We start from the raw sequence: 26,886 nt of genomic DNA, 5'->3' as shown, positions 1-26,886 counted from the left end.
TAGAATAATTAAGGATATTTAAGTAAATTTATAAATTAAAATATAGTACGATACAATCAAACCAAACAATTAAAATGTTACCAAACAACAAAAAACCAGGGGTGGCTCGACAATGTTAAAAAAAAAACATGTGTCTTAGGACCCCATATTTAAGGGGCCTCATTTTTAATAATAATAGGTTATAATTTATTAATTTTTTTAACAAAATATTGCATACTATTTATAGAAAAAGTAAACTTTTCATGAAAATGAAGAAATTATTAGAAGAAATTTGACATATTTGAAATATTATATCTCATGAAAAATAATGGTTTATTATCAATTGAAAACTAGAAGAAATCAATTATATAAAAGTTATTAACAATTCAAGTTTAAGGCCCCGTTTAATTTTTTATTTAGGTCATTAATATGCTTGAGCTGCTCCTGCAACAAACAATACAATCTTAGCCAAACATTGTATCTACCATACAATACAATACATTATGAAACAATGAATAACAATGACCCAAATAAAGTGTAACTGAGAGTGCTTGAACTGCTTTTGAAAATGAGGAATGAGTTATTCATTTTTAATGAATTCATAGTCATTAATTAAGAATGGTGAATTTAAAGCAGTATGCACATGATGAATTCACCTATATGAGAAGTGGAGTGTGGTTGCTCCTATGAGACTTTGGCCTAGCCTCTACAACTCTAATGAATATCAGACACTCGCATGACCTTGTGGCGCAAAATCGCGTTGAACAAAAAAATTGTCGAGGTCAAAATGTAATTGATAAAATCTCTGATTTACAATAAGAATTATTTATTCATAAAAATATTATAGTTCACCAGTAATTTTATAAATTAAATTTTATCGATCTAAATTTGATTCATAGTCCAAAAGACACCAAATCTATTACATTCACGTGAAAATCTTAATTTATGTGCATAAAATCTTTTGAATATGCGGAGGTTTGTAAGGAAAATTGTGGTATATTTCAAAAGATAATAAATATTTGTAAGTTTTTTTTTTTTATCTCTTGACACCTCTATACCAAATTGTCATGTTTCATGTAAGGGAATTGAACAAATGGCTTAATTCATCTCTTTGTATCCCTATATATACTTCACACTTTTATTCATTAAGACGAAAAGAAAATAAACATTCTGCCTTTGTTTCCAATCTCTCGTTTCTATCTTCCATTTTTGCTTTTGCTTATTTTAATTAATGGTTATTTTAATTTTTAGGACCGTGCCCAACCTTGAGAGCTAATATTTTACTAAATAATAAGTTTTATTATTATTGTGAATTTTTTTTTATGTTCATCTGTGTTCAGTGCAATAAGAAATCTTTTTTTTTTATTGAACTTAGTGACTTATAAGAAACGATAATGCAAGATTTGAATGCGAAAGTTGTTATACTATATTTTCTTTTTCTTGCTGATTTGGTTGATTATAAGATACTTTTTTAATGTAGAACTCAAATAACATCAACAAAAAAAATAACATAAATTGTGAAAGAGATGATGATAAAGATAGTGAAATATATATCTTGGAAACGCTGATGATGATAAAGATACTGAAGTATATATCTTGGAAATGAAAACCTCCTATATTTTTCATTTCACCGATCATAATAAGTAAATAAATTAAATTGTGATGTAAAAAGATTAATAGATGATAGAAGATGGTATTTTTTTTCAATTTATTATTTCGGTACAATTTGTGAGTTTTTTAGCCTGAGCTTTTCTAAAATATGAAAGTTATTATTGTGGATTCTCTTAAAGAGTTATTTCTATTATATTAATTGTTAATGATTTTTCTCTATATTGAATATGAAATATTTGAGGTATTTTCTACTGTTTTCTTCCTGTTAAGCAACTGGATCTGGCTTGGAATAGCCTTTGTTGATGTGTATTAATTTTCTGCTTAGTATTTGTTGATTGGATTCATAGGTTCTCAATTTGCAATTGTTTGTTCCTTGTGGATGATGTGTGCTGTAACTCTCTGTTTAATATTTGTTGATTGGGTTCATAGGCTGTTAGAAATTTATTACTCCCTAATTTCTGTATTTTTATTTTGAGACCTGAATCTTCTTTGTGTCGAGAGGATTTAACCGTCGGTATCTATTGAGAGTTTGTTGGTAAGCTGTGCTGCACTTTGAAACAATGAATTGTAGATGTTATTGGGGTAAAATCCCAAGTGTATCTCCAACAATGAGACAGTCCCAAAGCGTGATATAACTATTGCAGATAAGACGTATGATTAAACACCGCAAACAACTTTTCTTGTAGAGATTTTGACTCTCTAGCAATGTGAATTATCCATCTTTTGATGTAATGAGGCTAGCCTAATTGAGAGTATTAGATTTTTATTTGTTATTTTTAAGAATGTTCACTAGGATTGGTTAGTAAAACAATTGTAAATATGTCTCATTGTCTTTGCTTAATAGCAATTCAGCACCTTTTGCAGTTTATCATATGTTAGTTGTGTATTCACGGTTCTACATTTTGTCTAATGGAGCATTTCAGTTCTTGTTATTGCATCCATGAGCAGTTTATTTAAGACGTGATTAGTTCTGAAATTAAACACATCTTCTCATAAAGTATGGTTGCCAAATTTGAAAAAAATCAGTACAATGTTTTTATCACTCAAAGCCATATCAATGGAAGTTCTTAGATTAGTTTTTCCTAAAGAAAGGCACATGCTTTAACCATAGCCAATTTTTCATAGTGTCGTACTAATTTTCTAATAACAATATACCCATTATCCGGTCTTACTTCACAAAGTGTACATAAACTCTATCGTTACCTTAAAAGAAACAAAGATTGTATAGTTCAAGCCGCGGTGCATACCATTGTTCAAAAAAATGCTGTTTTTTCCCGAGTCCGGAGCTTAAACGATACAAAATATTAACAAAAATTTTAAAACGGTATATAAAATTTTATATTAACCAAAACGGTAAAATCGCTGCACCAACAGCGGCTTACCTCACGCTGCCTCTGCAGCGATTTTGCAAAATCTGATAAAAAAAATTTTTTTTACAAAATCGCTGCCTAGGCAGCGATTTTAAAAAATAAGGAAGCGATTTCATAAAAAAAAGTAATTAAGAAAATCGCTGCAGGGCAGTGATTTAAAAAAAAATTGTAATCGCTGCCTCTTCGGCGATTTCCTTAATTTTCTTTTTAAAAACAAAAATTATGAAATTGCTGCTCCCAGCAACGATTTTTTCATCTTTTAAAAATAAAAATAATTTTTTTTGAAATCGCTGCCTAGGCAGCGATTTTGTAAAAAAAAAAAAAAAAAAATTGTATAAATTTCTGCTTAGGCAGCGATTTCATTTTTTTTAAAAAAAATCACATTTTGCAAATTGCTACAGAGGCAGCGATTTTGCTTTTTCCGATGGAGTAAGTCGCTGTTGGTACAGCGATATTATCATTTTGGTTAATATAAAATTTTATATACCGTTTTAAAATTTTTATTTATATTTTGTACCGTTTAGACTCCGAACTCATTTTTTCCCTGTCCCCCGCCCTTCAGCTTGTATGCTAAGATAAAGAATGATAAGTGGGCCTATTCTTTGAGATAACTAACTATTTGTGTTCAAAATGAATAGTATATAGATGCAAGTTACTGTTATTTGGTATCTTACTTTCAGTATAAAGATGGAATATGGTTTGAACTTAGGAATCTAATCTAACTATATTCGTTGGTAGGTTTAATTAGATAGTATTATGACTTTTAAGTACCAATTGTTATAGGTCGGTCAGTAAGATTGTGGGTCCAATTCCAGTCTAAAACATTGGACTTTATGACTGAAAATGGGCGCCCAAGAATAAAAGATTGGTAGACAAATTCGAGATGGATTTGGTAGAAACTTAAGAAAAAGGAACCCTGATAAATGCTGCCGAAAGGTATATAATATAATTATTCCGTAAAAGGAAACACAGCAGATTCCCGGTCTCCTGCAAACAAAGGTAGGACCTAAATAAATTCAGTGGCGGAGTTAGAATTTAGAAAAACGCATGTAAATTTTTTCTTAGTATCGTTAATGTCGTGTAAAATTAAATATACACTCATAATAGTTAGTAACACTTATCTATGTACTACCCCATTTGATTTTTCGTCTCTAGTGTGTGAATTGGACCACCCATTGCGTAAGGTGACTCTGCCCATGGGACTTTTGGTTTTGAAGGGTTGCTTGGTTGAATTTTGATGCAATTATACTCTAAAAAGATCGGATGACTTGTAAGCGAAAACAAATTCATTAGGTTTTGTAATTGGCAGCTATCATGATACGCAATACCCAAAGAAGTTTATATCCAATTCATTGAAATCATTCACGCACACAATCTTTTCAGGGCTTCCTGAACAGCTTTAGTGTTTATGAAGTAAGGTGCAAAAGAATCAATTGTAAAACAGAACAAAGCATGTCGAGCGCGGCTTTCTTCTTCTTCATGAAGAAATCTATATTGAATTGGCTATCAATGGTGAAGATGAAGGCACTGGGCTTTTGCCTCTGCTTCTGTTGCTTGAGGTTGTGACAAGGGGAGGAGAACACGACGAGGACGAAGATGGAGATGATGAATCCGAGGATGGAGTCAGCCTACTAGAGCGGCTTCTTAGTTTCTTCTTCTCCCCTTCACCTGCCTTGTCTTCGATACGATGGTGCCCAATTTTGGTCGAGTTCAAGCTCACTGGAATTATGCAATTGCAAAACAAACCTACAACATAAATTAAGACGTGATTTAGTTCTGAAATTAAGCACATCTTCTCATAGTTGCAAAGTTTGAAAAGAATCAGAACAATATTTTTAATCACTCAAAAGGCATATCAATGGAAGTTCTTAGATAAGTTTTTCCTAAAGGCACATGCTTTAACCTTAACCATAACCATCTTTTCAATTGGGAATAGCTACCGGGCACATCCGGTCTTATAATGGTCGTACTAATTTTCTAACAACACGTGTATGCGGACTCTACCCTTACCTTAAAAAAAGACAAAGATTGTTACCGTTACAACTATTGTTACCGTTACGACAGAACATACTAAAATACTAAGAACACGTGAGTACACAGACTCTACCCTTACCTTAAAAGAGAGAGATTGTTACCGTTACGATAGAACATACTAAATAAAGAACAGTAACTACAAGTAATATGAGAATGAGATCCTAACGATTTTCTATTAAGCTATTTTTCAGTGTGAAAAGACCTAATAAATTAACAAGCTATTTGAGCTGCAAAATAGAACAAGAACCAATTCTGTAAAACTCACTCGAAATCAAATATCCAACGGAGACATAGCTAACCGCTAACTATGAATTCTTTGAACATGAATAGAATAAAGCAATGATGATTCATATAGCCGACTTGAATAATTGATTGATTGATTCAAGAGACTTACCGATTCGTGCAAGTCGATTAACCCAACTAGGGATAGGATTGCCAGAAAGTTTAACACAAGCATCATTGCAGAAATGGTTACAATTCTTAGTTATAAGATTATAAGCATTTCCCCTGTACTTTTCAGCAAACTCTTCCATAACTCTTTTCACTTCTCCATGACTCATCTCAGTCCATCCAATCAAAATCGCCTTCCTAAACGTAAATCCCTCGCACTGTTTCGGTTCTCCTTCGAAAATCCCCGTCGTCGAATACTCATGAGCTCCAAATGCATACTCTACTCCATGAACTAAAACAAAAATTTGATTCATCAACCAAAAAACAACTAGATCTATGAAAATTCATGAACAATTCAATTGATTATTCACCTTGAACACCAGAATGGTAAACCCCAAGACCAAGCCAATAAGCATAACCATTAATGGAAGTAAGATCGTACACGTTTAGGTACACCGGCACCGATCCACGCCCACAACTAACTGAATTCTTTCTGCACAGCATCTTTGAACAAAACCTCCTCCTTCTAGCAACACCCTTTGTTAAAGAAAAACATTAAACACCCACATTGAAAAAAAATGAATCTTTAATAACAAAATTCAGGTTGAATTATGGTGTGTTTTTTTTTCCTTTGGGGTTGATAGCGGCGGCGTTTTAGTGCAGCGCCGTTTAATTTTGGCGGAGAGTGGGTTGTTTTTATACTACATAAAATGTATAAAACAGAGGGAATTTGGGGCAAAAGCTTAAGAACAAAAGGTAGGGAACTTAGGAATATGAGCTGTAGGGTGATCCAGTTTTATTTGTTTGTTATTTAAAATTTGAAAAGATCTATTTTTCTGGGAGAAAGTAACGTACACTCATTATGATATCCAGTGGGAAGTGCTGGAGTGTGTTCATTATAATAATACTACATATCGAAATGTGCTTTTAATTTTATTTTATTCTGGTTTAATTTTGTGATTGATATTCATATTTAAATTTGATTAATCTAATTTATAATGAATAGAGCAAATTTGGAGAAAGTATTTTTTTTATCAAGAATATTGATAGGTCGTGATTCGGCATGGTTTACACATTATTGATTTTCAAAAGAGTTTAATATTTTTGATTAGCTAAAATCGGAGATCAAGTGGTAAGGCCATGATTCGAAAGAAACAGATCACTCATTCTTTCATTGGCGACAGGTGCACGAACGACAACTCCACTCCTTTGTGTTGCGATTTTATGAACTGAAATTTATTGGCTTTTCTGCGTGCAGAGTGAATGGGCGATGTGTTATGGATCAGTTTTGACGTAGGGAGCTGGGTCAGAATTTCTTTGAATATGTTCTTGAAATCATCGGGGATTTGAGTAAAACTCAAATTGGAGAAGAATATGGCCCTGGGTTCCTTTTGTTGGCACTATGTTTTTATTTTGCTTGTATATCGATTTAGCAAATCAATGTCTTAAGTCACTCAGCCGTAAATTAAATGAATGAATATTACCTCTCGATGATCTTGAATCAAATCAATATCTTGAATAACAATATCTGAATTATCAAATAATTTCATTGTCGAAAATTGGAGAGTATAACATAGGAAGTTCTTTTATCCATGCTGCCCCAACATGGGTTACTGACGTAACACAAAATTCCTTTATTTATTAATTTTTGTTATCTGTACTTTTTTTTCTCTCTCTAATCTATCTAGTTCTTTCGCGTTGAAATCGATAAAGTTCTGGGGAGTTCATAATTGTATAGCAGGAGACAAGGTAGTAGTTCGAGGTGTTGAGACACTTCTAAAAAGCATAGATTCGCGTCGCCTATCTGCTGAAAGCAAAAATAGAATAATCGATCATGAATTCTATGACACTTTTAAAACGTCACTAATCAGCCCCCCTTTTTTAGTTCATAATGAATGAACTCCGGATGAAAAAAAGTTCTGGGGAGTTCATAATTGTATAGCAGGAGCCAAGGTAGTGGTTGCAGGTGTTGAGACACTTCTAAAAAGCATAGATTCGCGTCACCTATCTGCTGAAAGCAAAAACGGAATAACCGATCATGAATTCTATGACACTTTTAAAACGTCACTAATCAGCCCACCATTTTTTAGTTCATAATGAATGAACTCCGAATGAAGAAAAATATTTCATCCCTTATACTAAACTATAGGGAGCTCTAAGTAGTTTACTGGACAAATTAAGTTGTCGTGACAATATCTTTTAATATCGAAAATTCTCCTCATCACGAGATAGATCAAATTTGCTTAAATTCTTTCTTATTTTACTTTTAAATTTATATTTTATTCGTACACAATCAACAAAGATCTTTCCGGACATATATATTAAAAAATTTTCAATAATTTGTTCTTGTTTTATTCTTCCTTAATGATCAAATTGACTATTTCTTTATCCTACTCAAAATCAAAATTTAAGAAAAAAATAATATTATTTGCCGCACCACATGTTTAATAATGACTTTCATTACTGTTATAAATGATTATGGATACTTTATCTTCAATTATTGTGGTTTAAAGAAACCCTGTTTACCCTAATATTAACAAAATGTAAAACTTAGTGCCTTTTGTAATTATTTCATAAAAGAATTTGGAAAAAGTAGTCTTTCAGGTGTCTATAAATATTAAACTTTTAAACGAGAGGCCGTTTTAAAAAAATTTTAAACTATATTATCATCGACGATCATATAACTATCAACAAAAACTGACTAATGGAAAATATGCATTTGTAAATTACAATACTATTAATCTAGAAAATGACTAAAATGATTCATTTATATTTGACGATAGATTTAAAATAATTTCACAAATAAATTCTAGAACAATTTGATCCTTTAAAAATGAATTAGAATCACTTTTTTTTAATTGAAATTAATCTTCAACAAGAAAATTTCTTAAAATGAAGAGTTACAGCGGAAAGCAAAGTAAAATTTTTCTTAAAAGTTCATTTACCTTTTTATTCTAATTTAAGTCAACTGCCTTTCTTAATTACAACTTTTTATTTATTTTTATCTATTTTTCCGAAGAAGTCAAGTGAATAGTTTGAAAAAAATGAAATCATTCTTTAATTAACAGATAGATTAAAAAAATTATTATGTTTATCTTAAGATTAGTGGATTAAACTATTTGACGATATATAATAATGATATGATGTCTCAAAATGGGGTAACCAAGCGATACGAAAATTTTACTTTATTAAGAGGGGTAATGATTATACTTGCAATTAACTATTGCCTATTGGTTAACGCATTCTCTCTCTGTATTTATTCATTTGCATTTTTATCATTTTTTTTTAGGTTTTTAATTAAATATTATTTTTTTTAAAAAAATATTTTTTCGTTTCATAATATTTAGAAGTTATGTTTGTATATGACTTGAATTCCTAAAAGATATATGTCCACTATACATATGTTGTATTGATGAAAGAGTAAATTGTACAAATTTTATGTAGATTATCGTCATGTCTTGAGCCTAATCTCTAGATGAAATTGATATTCGTTGCATTTATTAGTGTAATTAGATTAGTGCAAATTGGGCCCTTTTTTTTTTACCTTTTTTTGTTTTTTTTATTATCATATTTAAGAAATTTGGAACACAAAATGATGAATAATTATTTATCACTTCACCACAATTTCGATTGATACTATTTTGGCCCCTGAAGAAATACAAGTAGCTCTTTTCCACCTTTTTGTTTTTGTAAAAATAAAAAAAAAGGAAAAGTTTTTAGGAATTTAGAATGACGTCATCCAGCGGAACCGGAAATCGGATCTCCGCGAACCGAATAACAGGAAGCAGTCCGGTTTAATTTCCGGTTCAAGTTACAAAAGAACTTTACTCACTGCCTCAGTTACGCCGGCTGCTATTGGCTACTCTTTTGGTCGTCGGTGAAATGTTGGCAAAGGTTGAGTGTGATGTTTAGCGGTCGAAGAATTTTGGTCCGTCTTTCTAGGCGATCGACGCTCCTCCAGAGAAGAACACTTAACGATAACAACAAGTCAATCACAATCTCCAACAACAACGGCAAGGTCAATCGTAATAGTACTAAGGAAGTTGATAACTCTGTTGCTCTAAGTCGCCAGGATGCCTATAAGCAATTGGAGAACCTTGACTTCATGACTGCTGCCAAGATGCTATTTACGGACCCGCCGAAGAAGAAGAAATTCGGGTACTTGACCTTTTTCGATGTTTTTGTAGTGACTTTTAGAAAGGTTTTCTCCTAGGCATTTTATCAAACAGTTTGCACTTATATACCTGTTTTGTCAATTGACTTGCTTCAAGTTCACTTTTGGTCCTGATACTGAATTAAGTAAATTGTTGCATTGTTACATTGAGGCACGTTGACATAAGGTGGATCACTTGACAATTGACCGCTGTGATGGTGTTGTAACTGGACATGCCACGTGCCGATGTCTCTGAAGGCTAACTCTTACAGAATACGTTGGCACGAGGCTGCTTTGACAGATGAAAGCTAGATTTGTCGAGAAAGACTCCATTTTTCGGTCTCTTGATAAGAATTTGTTTGGTTGAGGATGGAGAAATCATGAAACTGGTGAATTTAACAAGAATTTGTTTGGTTTGATGAAGACAACTTCCCTGCACATTCTGCTATTTAACAAGAAGATTAACAGAGACAATGTCATTGTCAGAAGGACGTGGCTAAAGAATTCAATCAAGAAAGAAAAGAGACAAGTAAAGTAACCGTGAATCAGTAAAAAGAAAAATATACTTTCATTTCCCTCGAAGTTTTGACTTGTCTTCCATGTAGGAAAGAATTTTCATCATATTACTGCCACTTATCGCTGAGTATGCTGCGGTAGTCTTTGCTGGAGGGGCATATAATCCATTTTTATCTCTATTTAGTCTTCACATAGAACTAGGGAAGCTACACATACATTTCTTTAAAAAGCTTAACTACTGTGACAGTGTCTTTCGTTGTCGCATGTTTTTGATAAATGTGCTAAAGAATGCTTACATGATACTTCCTTTCAGTTTGAACCTATTTGTTTACTGTGAATTTGTGACCAAATTTCAACATTCCCATGACAGGTTGTAACCTACATCGTATTCCACTAAGTTCTATGTTAAAATAATTGATATAGTATTTATTTTTGTTATTGCTGGGTTGCAGATGATGACATATGTTTTGAGGTATAATGTCACCAAAATGATTTGAATGTCAAGTTTGTTTTCTCTTATGTGCTCTTACACATTTCAATTTTTTTTTGATGCCCTCAAAGTTGACACGCCTCCTGTCTTGAAGCTTTAAGTTGCATCATCATGAATATTGTAAAATTTTCGTCTTCTTTGGGGTGGTACTTCCCTCCTTATTTCAGTTGATTGACATTCTTTCTACTCTTCTTCCACGAGCAGGCTTGATTTTCATCTGGTACAGTTCTTCTTTGCTTGCTTGCCTTCACTGGGTACCTCTACTATCTTTGTTATTACATGTTATTTCATCTTTGATGTACTTTCCCTCTAGCGCTTCTGTCTGAAACAATCTTTCTTGTACAGCTGTTTATTTGGTGGCTCAGTATGCTCGCTATGAAATTAGAAGAATGGAGGCGGTAATTGAAATTCTCCTCCTTTGATTTTTTTTTTGGGGTCATCTTCAAATATTTGTGGCTATTAACCAGTTGTAGATTTTCATTTATTGATGCCATTTTTCTTTCACAGAATATCTTCGTATGATCAAATTATAATTTATGTACCACGGCTTACATATTCACGATGTACTTGAATATTCTTTATTTAGATAAATCATACTCATGGGATACTTGTGCATTCCTGCAAAAGAAGGCTCCAGTGTTGTGCCTCTAAGAATTTGGAATCAAAGAGTGAATTTTCGATGAAAACGCATCAAGTTACTTTTCAACATGTACCCAAAAGAAAACATTTAATGTTTTGCATTTAATATGCACCCAGCCCTATATTTGATGTTCATCATGGGATACAAGAAGTTTTTCATCCTCAAAGACCATTTATCCCCAAAATTTCTTTTTCTATGTAAATTCTTTCAGAGAAGTTATGGGTTGATCTCATCAACATTCTTCCCTTCTGATTGAACTACATCAGTACATTCTTGGTTTAAATCTCCAGTATCTCTTTCTTAGTAGGTTCTCAAATGAGATATGATGTTCCTTTCGAAGAACATACTCAATTTCATTATTTTCAAAAATAAACAAGAGATCAAGATTCCAGTTGGAAAACAACAACGACGACAATAACAACCACGCCTCAAATCCCAAGCCCGTTGGGTTGACTATATGAATCCTCTCTATCCATTTCATCCATTTAGATCCCTCATTTCAATATTCAATATATTAGATTCTTTACTCTTAGGTCATCTCTACTTTTTCTATTGACGTATAAATCTCTGATGAGATCAAAAAGATCCCTAGGAAATATTGGACTAATGTGGCTGTTGTAGCAAAGCTAAGCTTAATCTCATCTAATTGGTATCTCCTAGATGAATCTTTTTCAGTTTATACCCACGGATTGATGCATCTAGAGATTTACAAAAGAGTGGCCTCTATCTTGGCCATAGTGTGTAAACTGTGTAGTGACCTCTAAGCACTTTTATGCTATTCAGATTTGCACTCATGATCCGTCTCTTCTTTTCTTACCAAAAATTGTTTCATTATTCAAAAATCTTCTAATCTGAAAATATGTTTTGTATAGTAAATCAGATGTTTACTTGGGTTTTAACACGGAATTCTACTAAAAGAAAGATTCAAGAGTTGTTTTAGGGATCTAGTGATGTTTTCTCCCCAAAATTATAATACCAAAACACTTTGTCCCAAAGCCTAACCAAAAACCAAAAGTATCAGAAGATAGTTGAATATTGTGGAGTGTAACATAGGAAAGCTTCCAGGATTTTTTTTTAATGAGGTAAATATATGTTTTTTGATAATCTATCCAGGATCGTTAGTGAAAGGAAATCTAGACGTTCTATCAACTTACATTAAAAATAGACAAAAACAGAGAAGATAGGATGGTATGCAGGGGGTCAGGCCCAAGCGTGTTCACCGTAAAATCATACCACATTGGATAATCTTAAGTAGGTAGAGTGAAGTTTTGGAAGACAATATGGAATATGATGGTGCCAAAAAAATTGCTTTCTTCACATGGTGTGCAGTGTACAGCATTGAAATATGATCTTAATATCTTATATTTAAGGAGAGAAGAGATTCTGGTGAGTTAATTGTGTGCGCAAAGAGTGGAAATAAAGACTATTTTGTTGCACTGCAGAATTACTACCAGTCATGAGATTTCTGTTGCTAGGTAGCTGATGTTGTGCGGTGCTACTAATAGCTGTAGCTGAAACATTTGCAAGTGGGAATTGCAGAGAGTCAGAAGGAAGCAAAACAGCTCTAAAAGCAACACCATTGTGCCAATTTCATTCAATGATATTGAAGCATTTTTGCCTCACAGAGTGGTTTATGATGTCAGGAATAGTAGACCATTTGAAATAGAGGAATAGAAGAATTTTCTGTAATATTTGCAGCCTAAGGTGTTATGTCTTCCGACCTGCCTAACCTTAGTAAGACAGAGTTACCTCGTACTTATGCTGGTGGGAGGTGGCAAGTACTAAGTGAAAAAAGTCAATGTACCCGGAAGCTTGCCCTGCCACATCGAGCATGACATAGGAAGGAGTACAAATAGATCACTTATCTGTCACATGTACTTTTGGTGCAAGGAAAAATTACTTCTATGTAAATGGGTAAGAATGTTAAGAGGAATGAGAATATGCCAGTTTACAGTCATATTGGAAATGTTTGAAATCATTTTGGCATTTATCTAGTGGAATCTTTTAATTTGAAAAGAAGTGTGGAGTAGTAGTGCTTATTTGCAGTAACCACACAACTTTCTTGCAATTGTATGACTGAGTCGTGTTAATAAAAACACAAGGCTGTTGATGGAAGTTGTAGTAAGCAAGTGAAAAACATAAATTCTCATTGATACCTAGGACTTGAGAAGGCAGAAACTCAAAAAAAGAAGTGAATATTGTTCTTTTGTAAGCTAAATCGGTTTTAACTTTTGCAAAAGAGGAAAGGTGTAAGTAAATATCTAAAAAAGTTACTCAGTTCAGCTAACTGTCTGAGTGATATCGCAGTTAGGTTAGTGGAAATTAAAATTACTTTTGAGAGGTGGAATGGAATTGTTTCATAAGACTTGTATTTAGTGTGGGGGTAAAACATCAGCGAGATTTCTTTTGGATTTTATAGTTTGAATATGTATAGTAGTTCAATAAAATGTCTACAAAAGATATAAATAAACCAAAAGCCATAGTCTCTTGCAAATTTTATTGTCTTGCTTCTCTTTACAAAATATGACTATTTTGCGTGGGTACTTCATATGTTTTCTTTTGTTTACTTGTTACTGTTCTCTTGTGCTATGTCTTGGACTACTAATTATTTTGTTTATATTTTGTCTTAGTACATGTCTTATTTAGTGATCAAGGCAAGTACGGAGAATTCACCTACAACATCCCAATGTGTCTTGACTTTACATATTAGAGCTTGTCATTGTTTACAGTTAGTTGCTTTTGCTAGTACTAGTCTTCATTGATTATCTTGTTCAAAAAATTCCAATCAGGAAGCTGAAGTGAAAAAGAAAGCTGACGAAGAGGCAAAAGTAAAAGAGCTGGAATTGATGGCTGAGGAGGAAAAACAACAAGGGACTGATCCACAACTTTCTGAGGTGAAAGCAAGACTAGATAAGTTGGAGGAGACCTTAAAAGAAATTGTAGTCGAGTCCAAGAAACAATCAGGTGATGTTGCAGATAGGCCAATCGACAATGCTGTCAAAGAACCTGCAACAACCAAGCCAGGGACTCATAACACTCGGGAAAAGACAAATCCCTCTAATGAAGGGGAAACTCGAGCAAAATCAGCCTTGCCTGATCAAAAGCAGATAAAAACTGATGGTTCCTCCCCTGATGTGAACAAATGACATCAGTAGCATATATCAGTCGAGCCTTCTGAAGAGTCCAAAGTGCATAGTTTTGCAAAATAGGGAAAAGTCACTGCATTATTAATTATTTTTCAAATCAATGTGTATTAGAAGATAATTGGGAGATGTAGCATTTGTAAGGATTGCTTGCTGCCATGATGCAGGTTTTCTAAGCGGAAAAGCTAGTTTTGGAGCATACATTTGACAATAGCATTCTGTTGTTGGTAAATGGTTAGTCGAATCAAAACGCAACTGAGAAATTGGAGCCAAATACGAGCACCACCCTGTTAACACTGAGACATTGTTTATATATATCTTAGATAATTGCTCATAAAATCAGTACCCGTTGCTATCCTTTTAAACAATTTTTGCATGCATCTCAGTAATAAATGTCTGACCTTATGGCGACCTCAAAAGCATGTATTCGTTTTGTTTTTTGGTTTCCATTAACACCGCCCTAACACGAGATCTCTAAGTAAAAATGGAGAAATATTACTGGAATAACTTCGAATTCGCTTTACTTAGGTATATAAAAGGAACATGACCCATTGGGCCATGAAACATTTCCAGGTACAGCCCAATAGAGCAACTGCGATATAATGGAAAAATGATAGAAGATCAAAGATTGTTAAACCCTCCCTAAGCCCTTCGCTTTCCTCTGAGAATTTGGTATTCATCCATGGCAATGGCTCGTCGATTAGTAAGACCTTTAAGAGGAATAGCCAAAAGTGTGTTGCTTCAGCAGCAACCCCAGCCAGTCATCTTCAATTTTACTAGAAATTACATATCGGAGATGCGCAGAGAAGCATTTGAAGAGAACATTCTCAGACTCCTCCGTTACGAGATTCGCTACGAGCTTGAACATTCTCCTCCCTCTCAGGTACGCAATTTCTAATTCCTTGTTAAATTATTGTTTCTTCCATGTTTTGGAGTATGAGGTAATAAAGAGGGATTTGAATTATTTCGAGAAAACACTATTAGTTCCTTTCGTTTATTTCTAAACTAATGTTTGAGTAGCCAATTCAATTTAAAATAGCTAATTTACGATGGTGGCCTTAGCGTATTAGTTCCTTTTAGTTACTTCATTCAATTTGCCAATGTTTGAGTAGGCAATTGAATCTTATTAACTAATTAGTATTTGCTGATTAGAATTAGGTGTTCCATATCATAGCTTTCTTGGCCATGAAAAAAGATTAACCTTGTTAAACCTCGTCTTCTTCTTTTTGCCTCTGGGAGTGATCAGTAAGATGTAGGGATTAGGCTGAAGTTTGTTGATCTTTACTATTTTCTGAAGGTATGACTGGTATTTGGGAAGGCCTGATAGATTTTCATTCTTTCTTAGGGTAGGATTGTGCTTTTCATTGTGCAGCTTGTTGTGAGAAAACTAGGAGGAGGTGGGTGACATCAACAGAAGAGTGAACTGTATTAATAAACTTCGTCACCAACTATATATCAACCCAATTTCCTCTTTTCTCTATTAAAACAAGTTGTTTGTTCCATACCATTGACATGCTCGACTGATTCTCTGAACCAAAGTGAGAATGTTCATTAACTCTGACTCGTAAATAAAGAATCTTGAACTTTAGCTTTGCATTGGATATGTTTGATAGCAAACTAATGTCGTCATATGAATTTATCAAAAAAAGTAACGTCATTGTATTATCTGAAACATTTGGGACATATAAATATATGGGGTCACTGTAAACATGAGACATTCATGTGTATCATTAACACAATTGCCCAACTGAATGTGTATTACACAGTCCGTGCATTAAAAGATCAGGTCTGAATTTTGCTCATGCAGCTACCCCTTTTGTAATAGAATCTACAATTCGACATATGTTACAGAAAATGCTTTGAGGTAAATAACTTTGAAAATGCTACAATATAAATTTTAAATGTGGACTGACGTAAACAAGTTATTATCTTGTATCTGCTTCATCTAAATGCTCTGATGTTGGACGCAACTCATGGTATACCTACTCCAAGTTATTGATGTTGCATAAGGGAACTCTTGAACTATGTTATTTATTATTTGGCTAGCTGCTGCTTATGTTTTTATACATTGAATAGTGTGAATCAGCAATGTCTCTAATGCTATTTTTGCAATCACTGAATTGCAGCCTATCACAAAATTTGATTCATTTATCATTGATGAAAGGCCTGGAGAGCAATGGATTAAATTAAACAAGAAATTTGGAGAGAATGAAGAAATTAAAGTTGAGGTTACTATGTTTGATGCATCTATTCCTGTTCAAAAAGGTAGTGATGTATCTGCAGCAGATGATGTGCAACTTCACATGACTATGATTGTCAATGTTCTCAAAGGAGAAGGCAATGAAGTGCTCGAGTTTGTTTGTTCTGCATGGCCAAACAGCGTTGAGATTCGTAAAGTTTACATGCGTGGACAGAATGGCACAGTGGATCAGCCTTATGTAGGCCCTCCATTTAAGTATGTATCTCTGATCTAAATTCCCCTATCTCCATCTTGCTTGCTTAGCTTTCTTATTTAGTGTTTCTCTGCTGAGTTTGCTTATAAGGTTGTAAAGAACTTCAGGATTGGTAATGTGTGAAACTGAACATTCCGAATTTCTTCGGAGTTTGCCTATGTTGTTGTTAAGAACTTCAAGATGGAGAAATGTGTGAAACTGAACATTCCGAATTTCTTCGGAGTTTGCTTATGTGGTTGTTAAGAACTTCAAGATGGGGACATGTGTAAATTGAACATTCCAAAATTTCCTTAACTCTTGTATTACCATGATTTGCAGGGAATTGGATGATGAACTGCAGAATTTGCTTTATGATTTCCTAGAGACAAGGGGAATAAGCGATGAACTTTGTGCATTCTTACATCAATACATGAAGAACAAAGATAAACTTGAATTTGTTCGCTGGATGGAGAAGGCCAAATCGTTCATAGAGAAGAAATAGAGATAGTGGTTGCATTTCTTCCGCGAATGTTGTTTTGCTGACTTGCTTACGGACCATTCTCTGGATGTCATTACTTGTGAGAAGTTATACCTGCTGGTTTAGAATGTGAAAGAAACACTTTTTTAGCTCAATTGGAAGTCTGGCCATACTAATATATTTGTCTTGTCAAGGTTTCTTACTACATCAGACACAAATCAGCCTTACCGAGAAGACAGGCAATAACATTTACTAATTAGTTGATGTATTGAATGAAGTTCAAAATCATCACCCATTCTTCAATCACAAAGTTTGTGCTGCATCTTAGCAAAGTGTACACCTGGCTTTGCTATGAAGTCAATGCATTTGGCGCAATAGGTTTCTCCTTTTCCTTGACCTCTCTGCCACATACTTATACTTGAACTTTTAGATTGCTATGTTGCTGGTGCGTAGAGAACTTCCAGAAACGGTCATAATTTTTAGGAGCAAAATGTTATATTATGTATTTATGGTCTACTTCAGTAGCAATTAGTCAGTTCAATTTTGAGCAAACTTCTGCTTTCAACTTAAGACGTTTTCATTGTAACCCTGTCCCTCAAATAAGCATCCTCTTTTACTGTTTCAAAAACTGAACTATCCTGGAAAAGGTAAATTATATTTGGCTACAGTATCTTATTTTCTTTGTGTCCCTTTTGTTTTTTAAAACCATTTTGCTGCTATGCCAAATGTCTTGGTGTAGACTCTTTCACATTTTATGCCACACTTACTGAACATATTCAATCAAATAATTTGTGATGCAGCATAAGTGCTTCCTTCCAGCTGTCTTCAGACTTTACTGTCTGTTAGTAACTTGGTATAACTAAAGATACTTTTAACTATGATTAGTGGTAGATGTCTGCATTAATTGAAGATGCATTAAGATATACTATCATAGTTTTTGCTGATATTTATCTAGTCAGATAGACCGTCTTTTCCTTGATTGAGAAGATTAGGTATGTTATATTACACTTGTCTGCATCTGACCTTGGATGCTTGTTTAAGTGGACTTATGCACTCATGTTTGAATGCCTATTTGTAAGACAAGGTGGTAGGTATTAGTAACTATTTCTGTCTTTGTCAACTCTCTCTTTTTTTAGTTTTCTTACTGAAAACAAACACTATTGTGCTCTAGTACTACATGTGAGTCCCTCTTTCATTTGTAACCTAGTTAATGTAATTCCTGGAGAATTTAAGAAATGTACCTATGTCTAGGGTGTCTAATAGGCGGGTTGGATTGGATTTGAACATGTTAGAATGGGTTATGCTAAAAGTAGCCAAAATTTACTTGGCCTGAAGTGGATTGAGTCATGACACACTCAACTTGACCTAACTTTTCTGAATTGTCCACATTCCCCCCACCCTATCCCAGCCTTTCCCTTTGCTCAGACCCACCCTCCTCTACCATCCATCGAGTCTCGCCTGTCTTGGACCTTCATATCTGACTTGGGACACGAAACCTGGGTATGATGGAGACCCAATCTGAGACCTGGACCACGAGACATGAGACTTAAGACCTGAGCCTCGAGACCTAACCCGACCTTGACCTGTAACTCAACTTCCAACCCATAGAAAAAATCAAAGTAAATCTGAAGCAGTAACTAAGTTCGAGTATGAAATTATCTTGTGCCCAACTCATAAGATTTTGGGTGGGTTGGACAGGCATCCATGTTTGACAGCCCTACTTAAAGCTATATACAGGAAATATCTTATTTTGTTTGAAGATTAGGTTGTGATTGTACTACTTCAGATGTTTCTCACTGTTTAGCTGTGTCCCACTCACTATGATTAGGTCCTACTCATCAATTAAACACCTGATAAGACTTTCTTGATGATCTCAGCAATGGTTGAGATGGAACTTAGTCGTCGACATCAACTATTTTCCTGAAAGTATGCTAATTCCTACCCACATCAATTTCCTACCAGTACCTACACCTTTGCTGTATATGTTGAATTTCATGGTTTAAGATGGTCAAACCCGCGAATAAGGGGAAACTTCTATTGCATTATGATGAATTGTGTGAGCCTTGACTATGATGGAATAACTTTTTGCTGTGTATATTAGTGGTGGAATTGAGTTGTCCAACGTTGTTGCTTTCATTGTCTAAACGTTATCTTCATGTTTTTGGGAGTTGCTTTTTATTCAATTAGTAAAGCATTATCTTACGGGTCATATATACCAAATTGTCTGGTTTGTGTTGTGTATACAACCAACTTATTGATTATTTAAACCTACAGATAAACGAACAGTTTCTCCATGAAAGGCACATGCAAAAGTTAAGTGCGTTTCTCCTATTTCAATCAATAGATTTTTTAAGCCTACCACACAAACAGGAAGTAGAGTTGCAGTTTGCTTGTTACTACTTCAACAAAACATAAGTTGAGATCGATTATATGAATCAGTACGATTCGTGTTGCTCGATTTAGGGCTTAATAAATGCAGTTTCTTAAGAAGAATAGAATAACAAGGTTGGATATAATACAAAATGGGAAAAATGCATAGGTTTTTTTTAGAAAATTAATTCTAATAGAAGACAATGTAGGTCCATTTGGCTGAAAAGTCATTGGTTCAAATCTAAATCAGATTACACGAGTCTCTTAATTTTCATAGGCTCCAGTTGGGATGGGGAGAGTCGGTTTATTCATTTGACAACTGGAATATCAAAAAAATGGCTCTTTGCTCATGCTTAGAGGTGGCAAATAGGTTATCTGAATTTAAGCGAGTTAAAATAGATTGAATCAATTAATCAGTTTTGTTCAAAAAGTTAATATGATTGACCGGATCATATAAAATGAGCTAAACAATAGATTATAATTCCATCCAAATTTAATTCATTTGTTAGTTCTCCATTCTTATTTATATGTCGTTCCTACTAAAGATAGCTTTTATTTAATATTTTTCATTTTACAAAATAAATGCATAAATAACCCTATTTTTCTTATTTAACCCTTTGAAAGTATATACATTTGATCAACTTAGAAAAATAAAGTAAGTAATCTATATTTATTGGTCAAATTAGTTCATCAAAGTTAATTAATTTATATTCATTTATTGAAAACTTGACTTTAAGAAAATTCTAAATAAGAATACAGTTATAAACTTAATTAATTTTTTAAGAAGCGTAAAACCTAAAATGGTAACAACTAAATAAAAACAGAGGGAATAATTTGTTTAATCCCAAACTGGACCATTTGTTCAATTTAGGTATCTCTAATTCAATCAATCTAAAATCTTAACGAATCGAATTTGAATAAATCAAAATGAATGGAGCGGATTATATTTTTATAGGCTAAATTTGTCACCTATGTTCATGTTTTGGATGAAAAGAGTTCAATAAAGGTGGTTGAGAAGCTGCCAAGTGACAAGCAGAGGAAAAAAAATGAAAGAAAGAAAGTAACCATCAATCAAGCAACGAAAATACATATATTTTGTCCCCACATTGTCCATTTTTATGTCTCACAAACTATTTGTCGTTTTTTTTTTGTGCCATAAAAACACTAGAGAAACATATTTTCTTCACTTAACAGTGTAATATCAGTAAAGCCACCAACCCTACACCTTTTAATTTTCCGTTTGCACGCGCCAAATGTCTCTCTTCCTTCTTTTTCGATATAAAAATGAATGAGTACTTAAAATTTCGTTACTGTGTTTGTATCAAATAATGTCTCTCTTCAGCGTACACATCATGTTTGTTGCTTAGAGTTGGATTACTTTGAGAAAATGACATTAATAAGTTAAAAATCCATCATAAAGCCAAAATTTTGGTCCCACCATTATTATAGAGTAACACTGTTTAAAAGATTTCTTAGGTAAGAAATCAATGCAATCAAGATTTTACAGCATTAAAATATATGAAAGATAATGATGTGATTGAATAACTTAAAATTGTTTTTAACATCACCTTAATTAAAAAAAGAAAATGGACAAAGATCATTTACACAACTTTTATATACATACCTCCCACCAACCTAATGAACATGACCCTTTAGTAGATAGTCTATTTCATCAACAGCTCACTAAATCTCAGCCGTTGAAAATCTGCAAAATTATTTGTAATAGTAGTTGTTATTAATTCATCAAACGGTACAATATTTTGTCGGCATGTGCATTTGTCACGTATTCTAATCCAAAAGACAAACAGTTAGCACTGATTTTTTTATTTTATTTTATTTTCATTTGTGGACTTTTTTTTTTGATACAGTTAATGCGAGATGTTTTGTGTATCAAATTATCTGTTCACTTGTCAACATCAATTCATTTGTGGATTTTTATTTGGAGTGAAAACATGCGTTTCCAGCTTGTAAAATTTGAACTCAATTATTGTATATTTGGATTGTCCGTCATTGAAGGCGAGATTTGAGCATGATCTTTACTAAAATGTCGGAAATCACATCACAGATGGCATAAGAAACATTTACAATAGTGGACCTCATAATTGAGAAAATATAAATCTAAAACGAAAATAACTGTGAGAAAAAAAAAATAACTTAATTCTATTAGTACTAATAATTTAGAGTCTGAGAGACAGGTCAAGCTTCTTCGTTTCGTCTGGTTTATTAGTGCGACCACCACCACTATCCCATCTGTACTGTGAAATACCATCAATTTGAGGAAATTTTTGGATAATGTTATCAAATCTAGCAGCAGCAGCACCTGATGATGTTGCTGCCGTTTGGTAATTATTCGTAAAATTACTCTCTGTCCCCAGCCGGCCAATGGCCGGCTGCTGCTCAATCGGCCTTCTAATTGACCATCCAGGATGTCCGTACAAGGCCGGCGCGCCGAAAGCGGTACTGGTAGCAGGCTTATGGATCATTGAATGAACCTGAATTCCGAGAGATCTATTGAATGAACCATGCAGCGGTAGAGAAGCCATGCTCGAATACTTATTATCATAACCAAAAGCTGCTGCAGAAATTTTTTGACTTCTTTTCGCAATTGTTCTCTCTCTTTTATGCGCGTTTTGATGTCCGCCTAGCGCCTGCGAACTGTAAAATTTCCTCTGGCAATAATTACAAGAAAAAACCCGAGGCTCCGATTCGGTATTATTATTATTATTACCTGCGGATCGCGATGCGTCTGATGAACTAGTCTGGATATTTGATTTAACGCCGTGATCGAGGCGTAGATCTAGAATAAGATCGTTGTTTTCGTGTTCATCATTTGAAATTTGGTTACTATTGGAGGATTGAACTTGCATTCTTTTTTTTTTTTGAGTTTTTGTGTATAAGAGTAGTTATTTGGGGAATTGAGATAAGTACATATGGATCAAAAGAAAGGGGGAAAGTGGGACTAGAAATTGCACTTTAAGTTGTGTTTGTGATGATGAAAGAGTATAATTGGGGTTTAATAGAAAGAAAAAAAGAAGTAGTAGTAAAATGTTTATTGATTGAGAATTTAATGCAATGGTACTATGTAAGGAAGGAAGCATGGCAGTTACAATAAGCTTATTCTAGTAAAAAGATACTCAAAAAGGGGGATTTTATAGTATAGTATAGTACTCCAATAATAATAATACAGATAGATAAATATAATATAGATCAAAAGAGTTTTGATGGAAACTGAAAAAGTTTTGTCACAATACAATTAAACCATATATACCCCATTTAATGTTTCTTTAATTTTTTTTCCTTGTCTATTTATTCCCACGTTTTCTGCCCTTTTAGCCACCATATACATACAATATATACTCTTGTCTTCTTTCGTTTTGACCATTTTTGGAAATCTTTAATGTTTTTTTTTAAATAAAAATTATATTATCTCCGTCCATTTTTAATTATTATAGTTTTTTTTTTAGAGTTCAGCTATAAAAAATTTGATTAATATTTTACGATATATCTTTCATGTAAAAAATTGCAATTATAGTAGTATTTTTCGTATAGCTTTTGAATATCTGAATTTTTTGTTTAAGATATCGAATTAATGTAATCTAATTTAACTTTCGAACTGCATAATATGACGAATAAAAGTGGACGGAGAGAGGGAGTACTAATTACATTAAATTTTCAAAGTTATTTCATACTATAATCAACCAAATAAGTGAATGCCCTGAAATTTCTGTTAAAGGATACTGTTTTAATGAATGAACATATATTACGCATATTTTTCATATCAGTTACATATATATTCCTAATTCAAAAATTCAAACTGTTGATGTATATATTATTTCTTTAAATTTGAACTTGCAAAATCAGTGTTTAGTGAAAACATGAGGTTGTAATTAATCTAGTGTCTTTTTGGAACTTCCAAATACTTATGAGTAGCAGCACACTCTTTTCACTTTTATTTATCCATTTTAAATTTAGTATATTCTTTTAAAATAAGAATAGTAGTAATTGATACAAGTACTCATATTAATTGATGTTCAGTGACTTAGTCTGTGTGTTTGAAAAATAATTTGACAAATAAGGTAATTAATGTGGAAAGTAAAATATTAAATACATTAACATGCCTGTTTAACTTTGACTCAATTGGTGCAAACTTAAATTTTTATAGAATTGAATAAATGAACACACACGTGTTACATGACATAATACATCTAAAACACCACGTAAGATGTCGCATAGAATACATATATCTATTTGTTCAATTTTATACTATTTTAAGTATTTATTTGTACAAATCTAAAGTTGAAAGGAATAGATACAAGTTAAAGTCAAGTTGTTACTGCATTATGTTTTTTTTAAAAAAAAAAAATCAATGAGGCTTATGTTGTTACTCCGTTATATTAGTAATTCGATTACAAACCGAAAATGGCCTAATTTTTTTAATTTTTTTTTTTTGCAATTAGCACCTTATTAGTCCCTATTTCATTTCAGCTCGTTATTATAACATTTTACTTCATTCAAGTGTTTGGTACCTCTATTCAATTTGTAGGGAAGGCCATAATTGTTGAAGCATTAGCAATTTGGGAAGCTGTGGAAAAACACTATAAAAGAGTTGGTAAAAGGTTCACATGTTGTACAAATGTTGCAAAAGAATTTGATAACATTTAGGGAAATAGAGATCATTCGTGAGGATGTCTAGCAATTGATGAAATCTTTTTGAAGAAATTGAGATTATATATATTCCTCGAACACAGAATATATTAGCTCATAGTCTAACAAAAAATTATAATTCATGTATATAAATAAGATTTCTTGGGATTATGGCTTCCCGAGTTATGTTGTAACGAATGCAATGGTATCTTATGAACATCAGAAATATGTTTTAAAGTAATTCAAGAAAGTATTATTTTTAAAAAGTGTTTGCTTTAGCTTTAGTTTTTCATCAAAGGAAGTATAATACAACTTTTTTAAAAAGTCTTCCATAGCTATATTATAATGAGAAGAAAAAGGTCATAATAAGTAACCATAATTAAGTTGATTTCCCCTATCAAAAGAGGGGGATGAGGTTTAATTAAACCTTAAATACAACGCCTTGATTTGTCTAATTGTCAATGATGATCAGGTTATCTAAGTTTTGGATTAATAATATGAGGACATGAATTCATTGACTTTTTGATGCTAAACAATCTAGTAGTATATATAAAAGGAATAATGCACAAGTACCCCTTTAATCTATATTCGAATTTTTAGAGACACGTTTTTACTTTATAAAGATGTTATTATCCCCCCGAACTTATTTTATTAATAATTTTCTACCCCTTTTGGCCTACGCGGTACTATCCCATTGTTGGTTGACTTTTTTTTTTCAAGCTAGTGTCACGTAGGCCGAAAAGGAGTAAAAAATTACTTATAAAATAAGTTCGGGAGGATAATAGGATTTTAGTATAGTATAAGTATGTCTCTAAAATTTCGGGCATAGGTTGAGAGACTACTTGTGCATTTTTCCTATATAAAATAATTAAGTAATATAAACATTTATTTCATAAACAAACCCTACCTATACTAAATAAAGATGTTAATAAAGATGGTTTTTAAGGATATAATTTTAGACATTTAGTAATTAATGTTGCCACTTAATATGTTTGCTTTGCCAACTATATACCGATATACTTTGTGTTCAGTTTTCGGGGGATATTTAATAAATAAAAACAGTTAAATAAACTATATATTATATTTATTAGTTTTTTAATAAATGTGATTTTTGTTAAGACGACACTTATTTTAAAATAAAAGAGTGAAAAAATGCAATGTAACATAAGCACTAATAATCAATAATGAGAGAAAGAGTGGGACAACCTTTTTCCAAATAAAACAAGGAAGCAACGCATGGAGTTTGGCCAACTTTATTTGGCCGAAAGAGACCTACATACATTAATAGAGAACTGCTTTCATCAATGAAAACATATAATTGTTCATCAAACTTCATTATTATTATTTATTCTAAAACAGTATAGTCCCAAATATTATAAAAACACAAGTATTTGATTTGTTCATTTGTAATTATGATATGCACCATTATTGTTGTTTGTTTGAAACTGATCATTAAAACTTAAAAGTACTCTACTCTCTCTCTATATATATAGTGCTACTAGCTAGCTAGTGGCATTCATGGCATAAAAATCTCAATTTGGAAAACATTAATTAATGCACAACATAAGGAATATTCGTCTATTTTTATTCGTTATATTACATTTTTCAAAAATCAATTAGCTAATTTTAAAAGTTCATAAATTAGATTATATTAGTTTAACATTCTAATCAAATAATTTACATATTCAAAAATAATACGAAAAATAGTATAAATTGTGATTTTTTTGCATATTAATATAATAAAAAAATATATCATAAAATATTAATTAAAATTTTTATAATTTAATTTTTTTTAAAAAAACTATAACAATTAAAAGTAAACGTATATTCACTTAGGATATAGCTGTCACAACTCTAATAATGGAAAGATATAATTAAGTTCATGACCTATTCCTCTCTGTTGGGTAAAAATAAAATGGGAAATAGTCGTTTTTAACTTCTTTTTTCAACTTCATTAAGAAATAACAATAAATACTTCAATAAGGTATAGTATGCTAAGTTAGTCTTATTTTTATATATACTTCAACAAGGTATGTGCTTGCTTCAGTAATTAAGGACATTTTTGCATGCAGAAAAAGAATATCATTCTCAAAAGTAGTTTCTTTTGTTCTACTTTAGATTTAAGTCGCGTATAATTTTTTTCAAAATTATGAAATCCGTTTTAATTATGATTTTTAATTTTAAATTCATATAATTTATTTATAATTTTATTATATAAAATGTCGATAATAATTCTATAAATTTTGTAATTACTTTGAGTAAAAAACAATGGTCAAGTAATTACTTTGAGTAATATTTGATCAACGGCGATGAACATCTAAACGACCCCTTCACATTAAATTTGAAAATTTCTTAGATTTGCGTGAGAAGAGAATGAGACGATTTATTGCCATAAAAACATATACTGTAATTTATTTTATATGAGCAAAAGATTAAAATAATTTATTCAATACCACTTAAAACTTATTAGATATTTATCTTAGACTTAGTAAGATTATTTAATATCATTTAATTAATTCTATTTTTATAAAAATTGTAAACAAATATTGAGCCCACACACAATCTCTAGCGTTTCAAACTAATTTTTTTGTTAGATATAAGGGTGAGTAGTTTTGATCCCTTAATTATGGCTAAAT

The 26,886-nt window shown here is 32.4% G+C and overlaps 4 protein-coding genes across 4 annotated transcripts; 2 read left to right on the top strand and 2 right to left on the bottom strand.

The window, feature by feature from the left end:
- Window positions 1-4,278: 4,278 nt before the first annotated feature.
- LOC101267691 (deSI-like protein At4g17486) lies at window positions 4,279-6,255 on the bottom strand. The gene is made up of 3 exons (XM_004235879.5): window positions 5,756-6,255; window positions 5,389-5,676; window positions 4,279-4,706 (listed from the first exon to the last, which is right to left on the bottom strand). The coding sequence occupies exons 1-3, from the start codon at window positions 5,886-5,888 to the stop codon at window positions 4,450-4,452; spliced, it is 678 nt and encodes a 225-aa protein (XP_004235927.1). The 5' UTR covers window positions 5,889-6,255; the 3' UTR covers window positions 4,279-4,449.
- Window positions 6,256-9,067: 2,812 nt separating this feature from the next.
- Window positions 9,068-14,527, top strand: LOC101267976 (uncharacterized). Its single transcript, XM_004235880.5, has 4 exons — window positions 9,068-9,542; window positions 10,748-10,797; window positions 10,889-10,941; window positions 13,973-14,527. The coding sequence occupies exons 1-4, from the start codon at window positions 9,289-9,291 to the stop codon at window positions 14,327-14,329; spliced, it is 714 nt and encodes a 237-aa protein (XP_004235928.1). The 5' UTR covers window positions 9,068-9,288; the 3' UTR covers window positions 14,330-14,527.
- Window positions 14,528-14,668: 141 nt separating this feature from the next.
- LOC101268265 (uncharacterized protein At2g39795, mitochondrial) lies at window positions 14,669-17,864 on the top strand. Its single transcript, XM_004235881.5, has 3 exons — window positions 14,669-15,209; window positions 16,453-16,781; window positions 17,098-17,864. The coding sequence occupies exons 1-3, from the start codon at window positions 15,009-15,011 to the stop codon at window positions 17,258-17,260; spliced, it is 693 nt and encodes a 230-aa protein (XP_004235929.1). The 5' UTR covers window positions 14,669-15,008; the 3' UTR covers window positions 17,261-17,864.
- Window positions 17,865-21,783: 3,919 nt separating this feature from the next.
- Window positions 21,784-22,473, bottom strand: LOC101268559 (zinc finger protein 3). Its single transcript, XM_004235882.5, has one exon. The coding sequence runs from the start codon at window positions 22,471-22,473 to the stop codon at window positions 21,784-21,786; it is 690 nt and encodes a 229-aa protein (XP_004235930.1).
- Between the last annotated feature and the right edge of the window lie 4,413 nt (window positions 22,474-26,886).

Source organism: Solanum lycopersicum, chromosome 3 (genome assembly GCF_036512215.1).
Source record: "Solanum lycopersicum chromosome 3, SLM_r2.1".
Classification (NCBI taxonomy): Eukaryota; Viridiplantae; Streptophyta; class Magnoliopsida; order Solanales; family Solanaceae; genus Solanum; species Solanum lycopersicum.
This window is presented reverse-complemented; position numbering and strand designations above follow the sequence as displayed.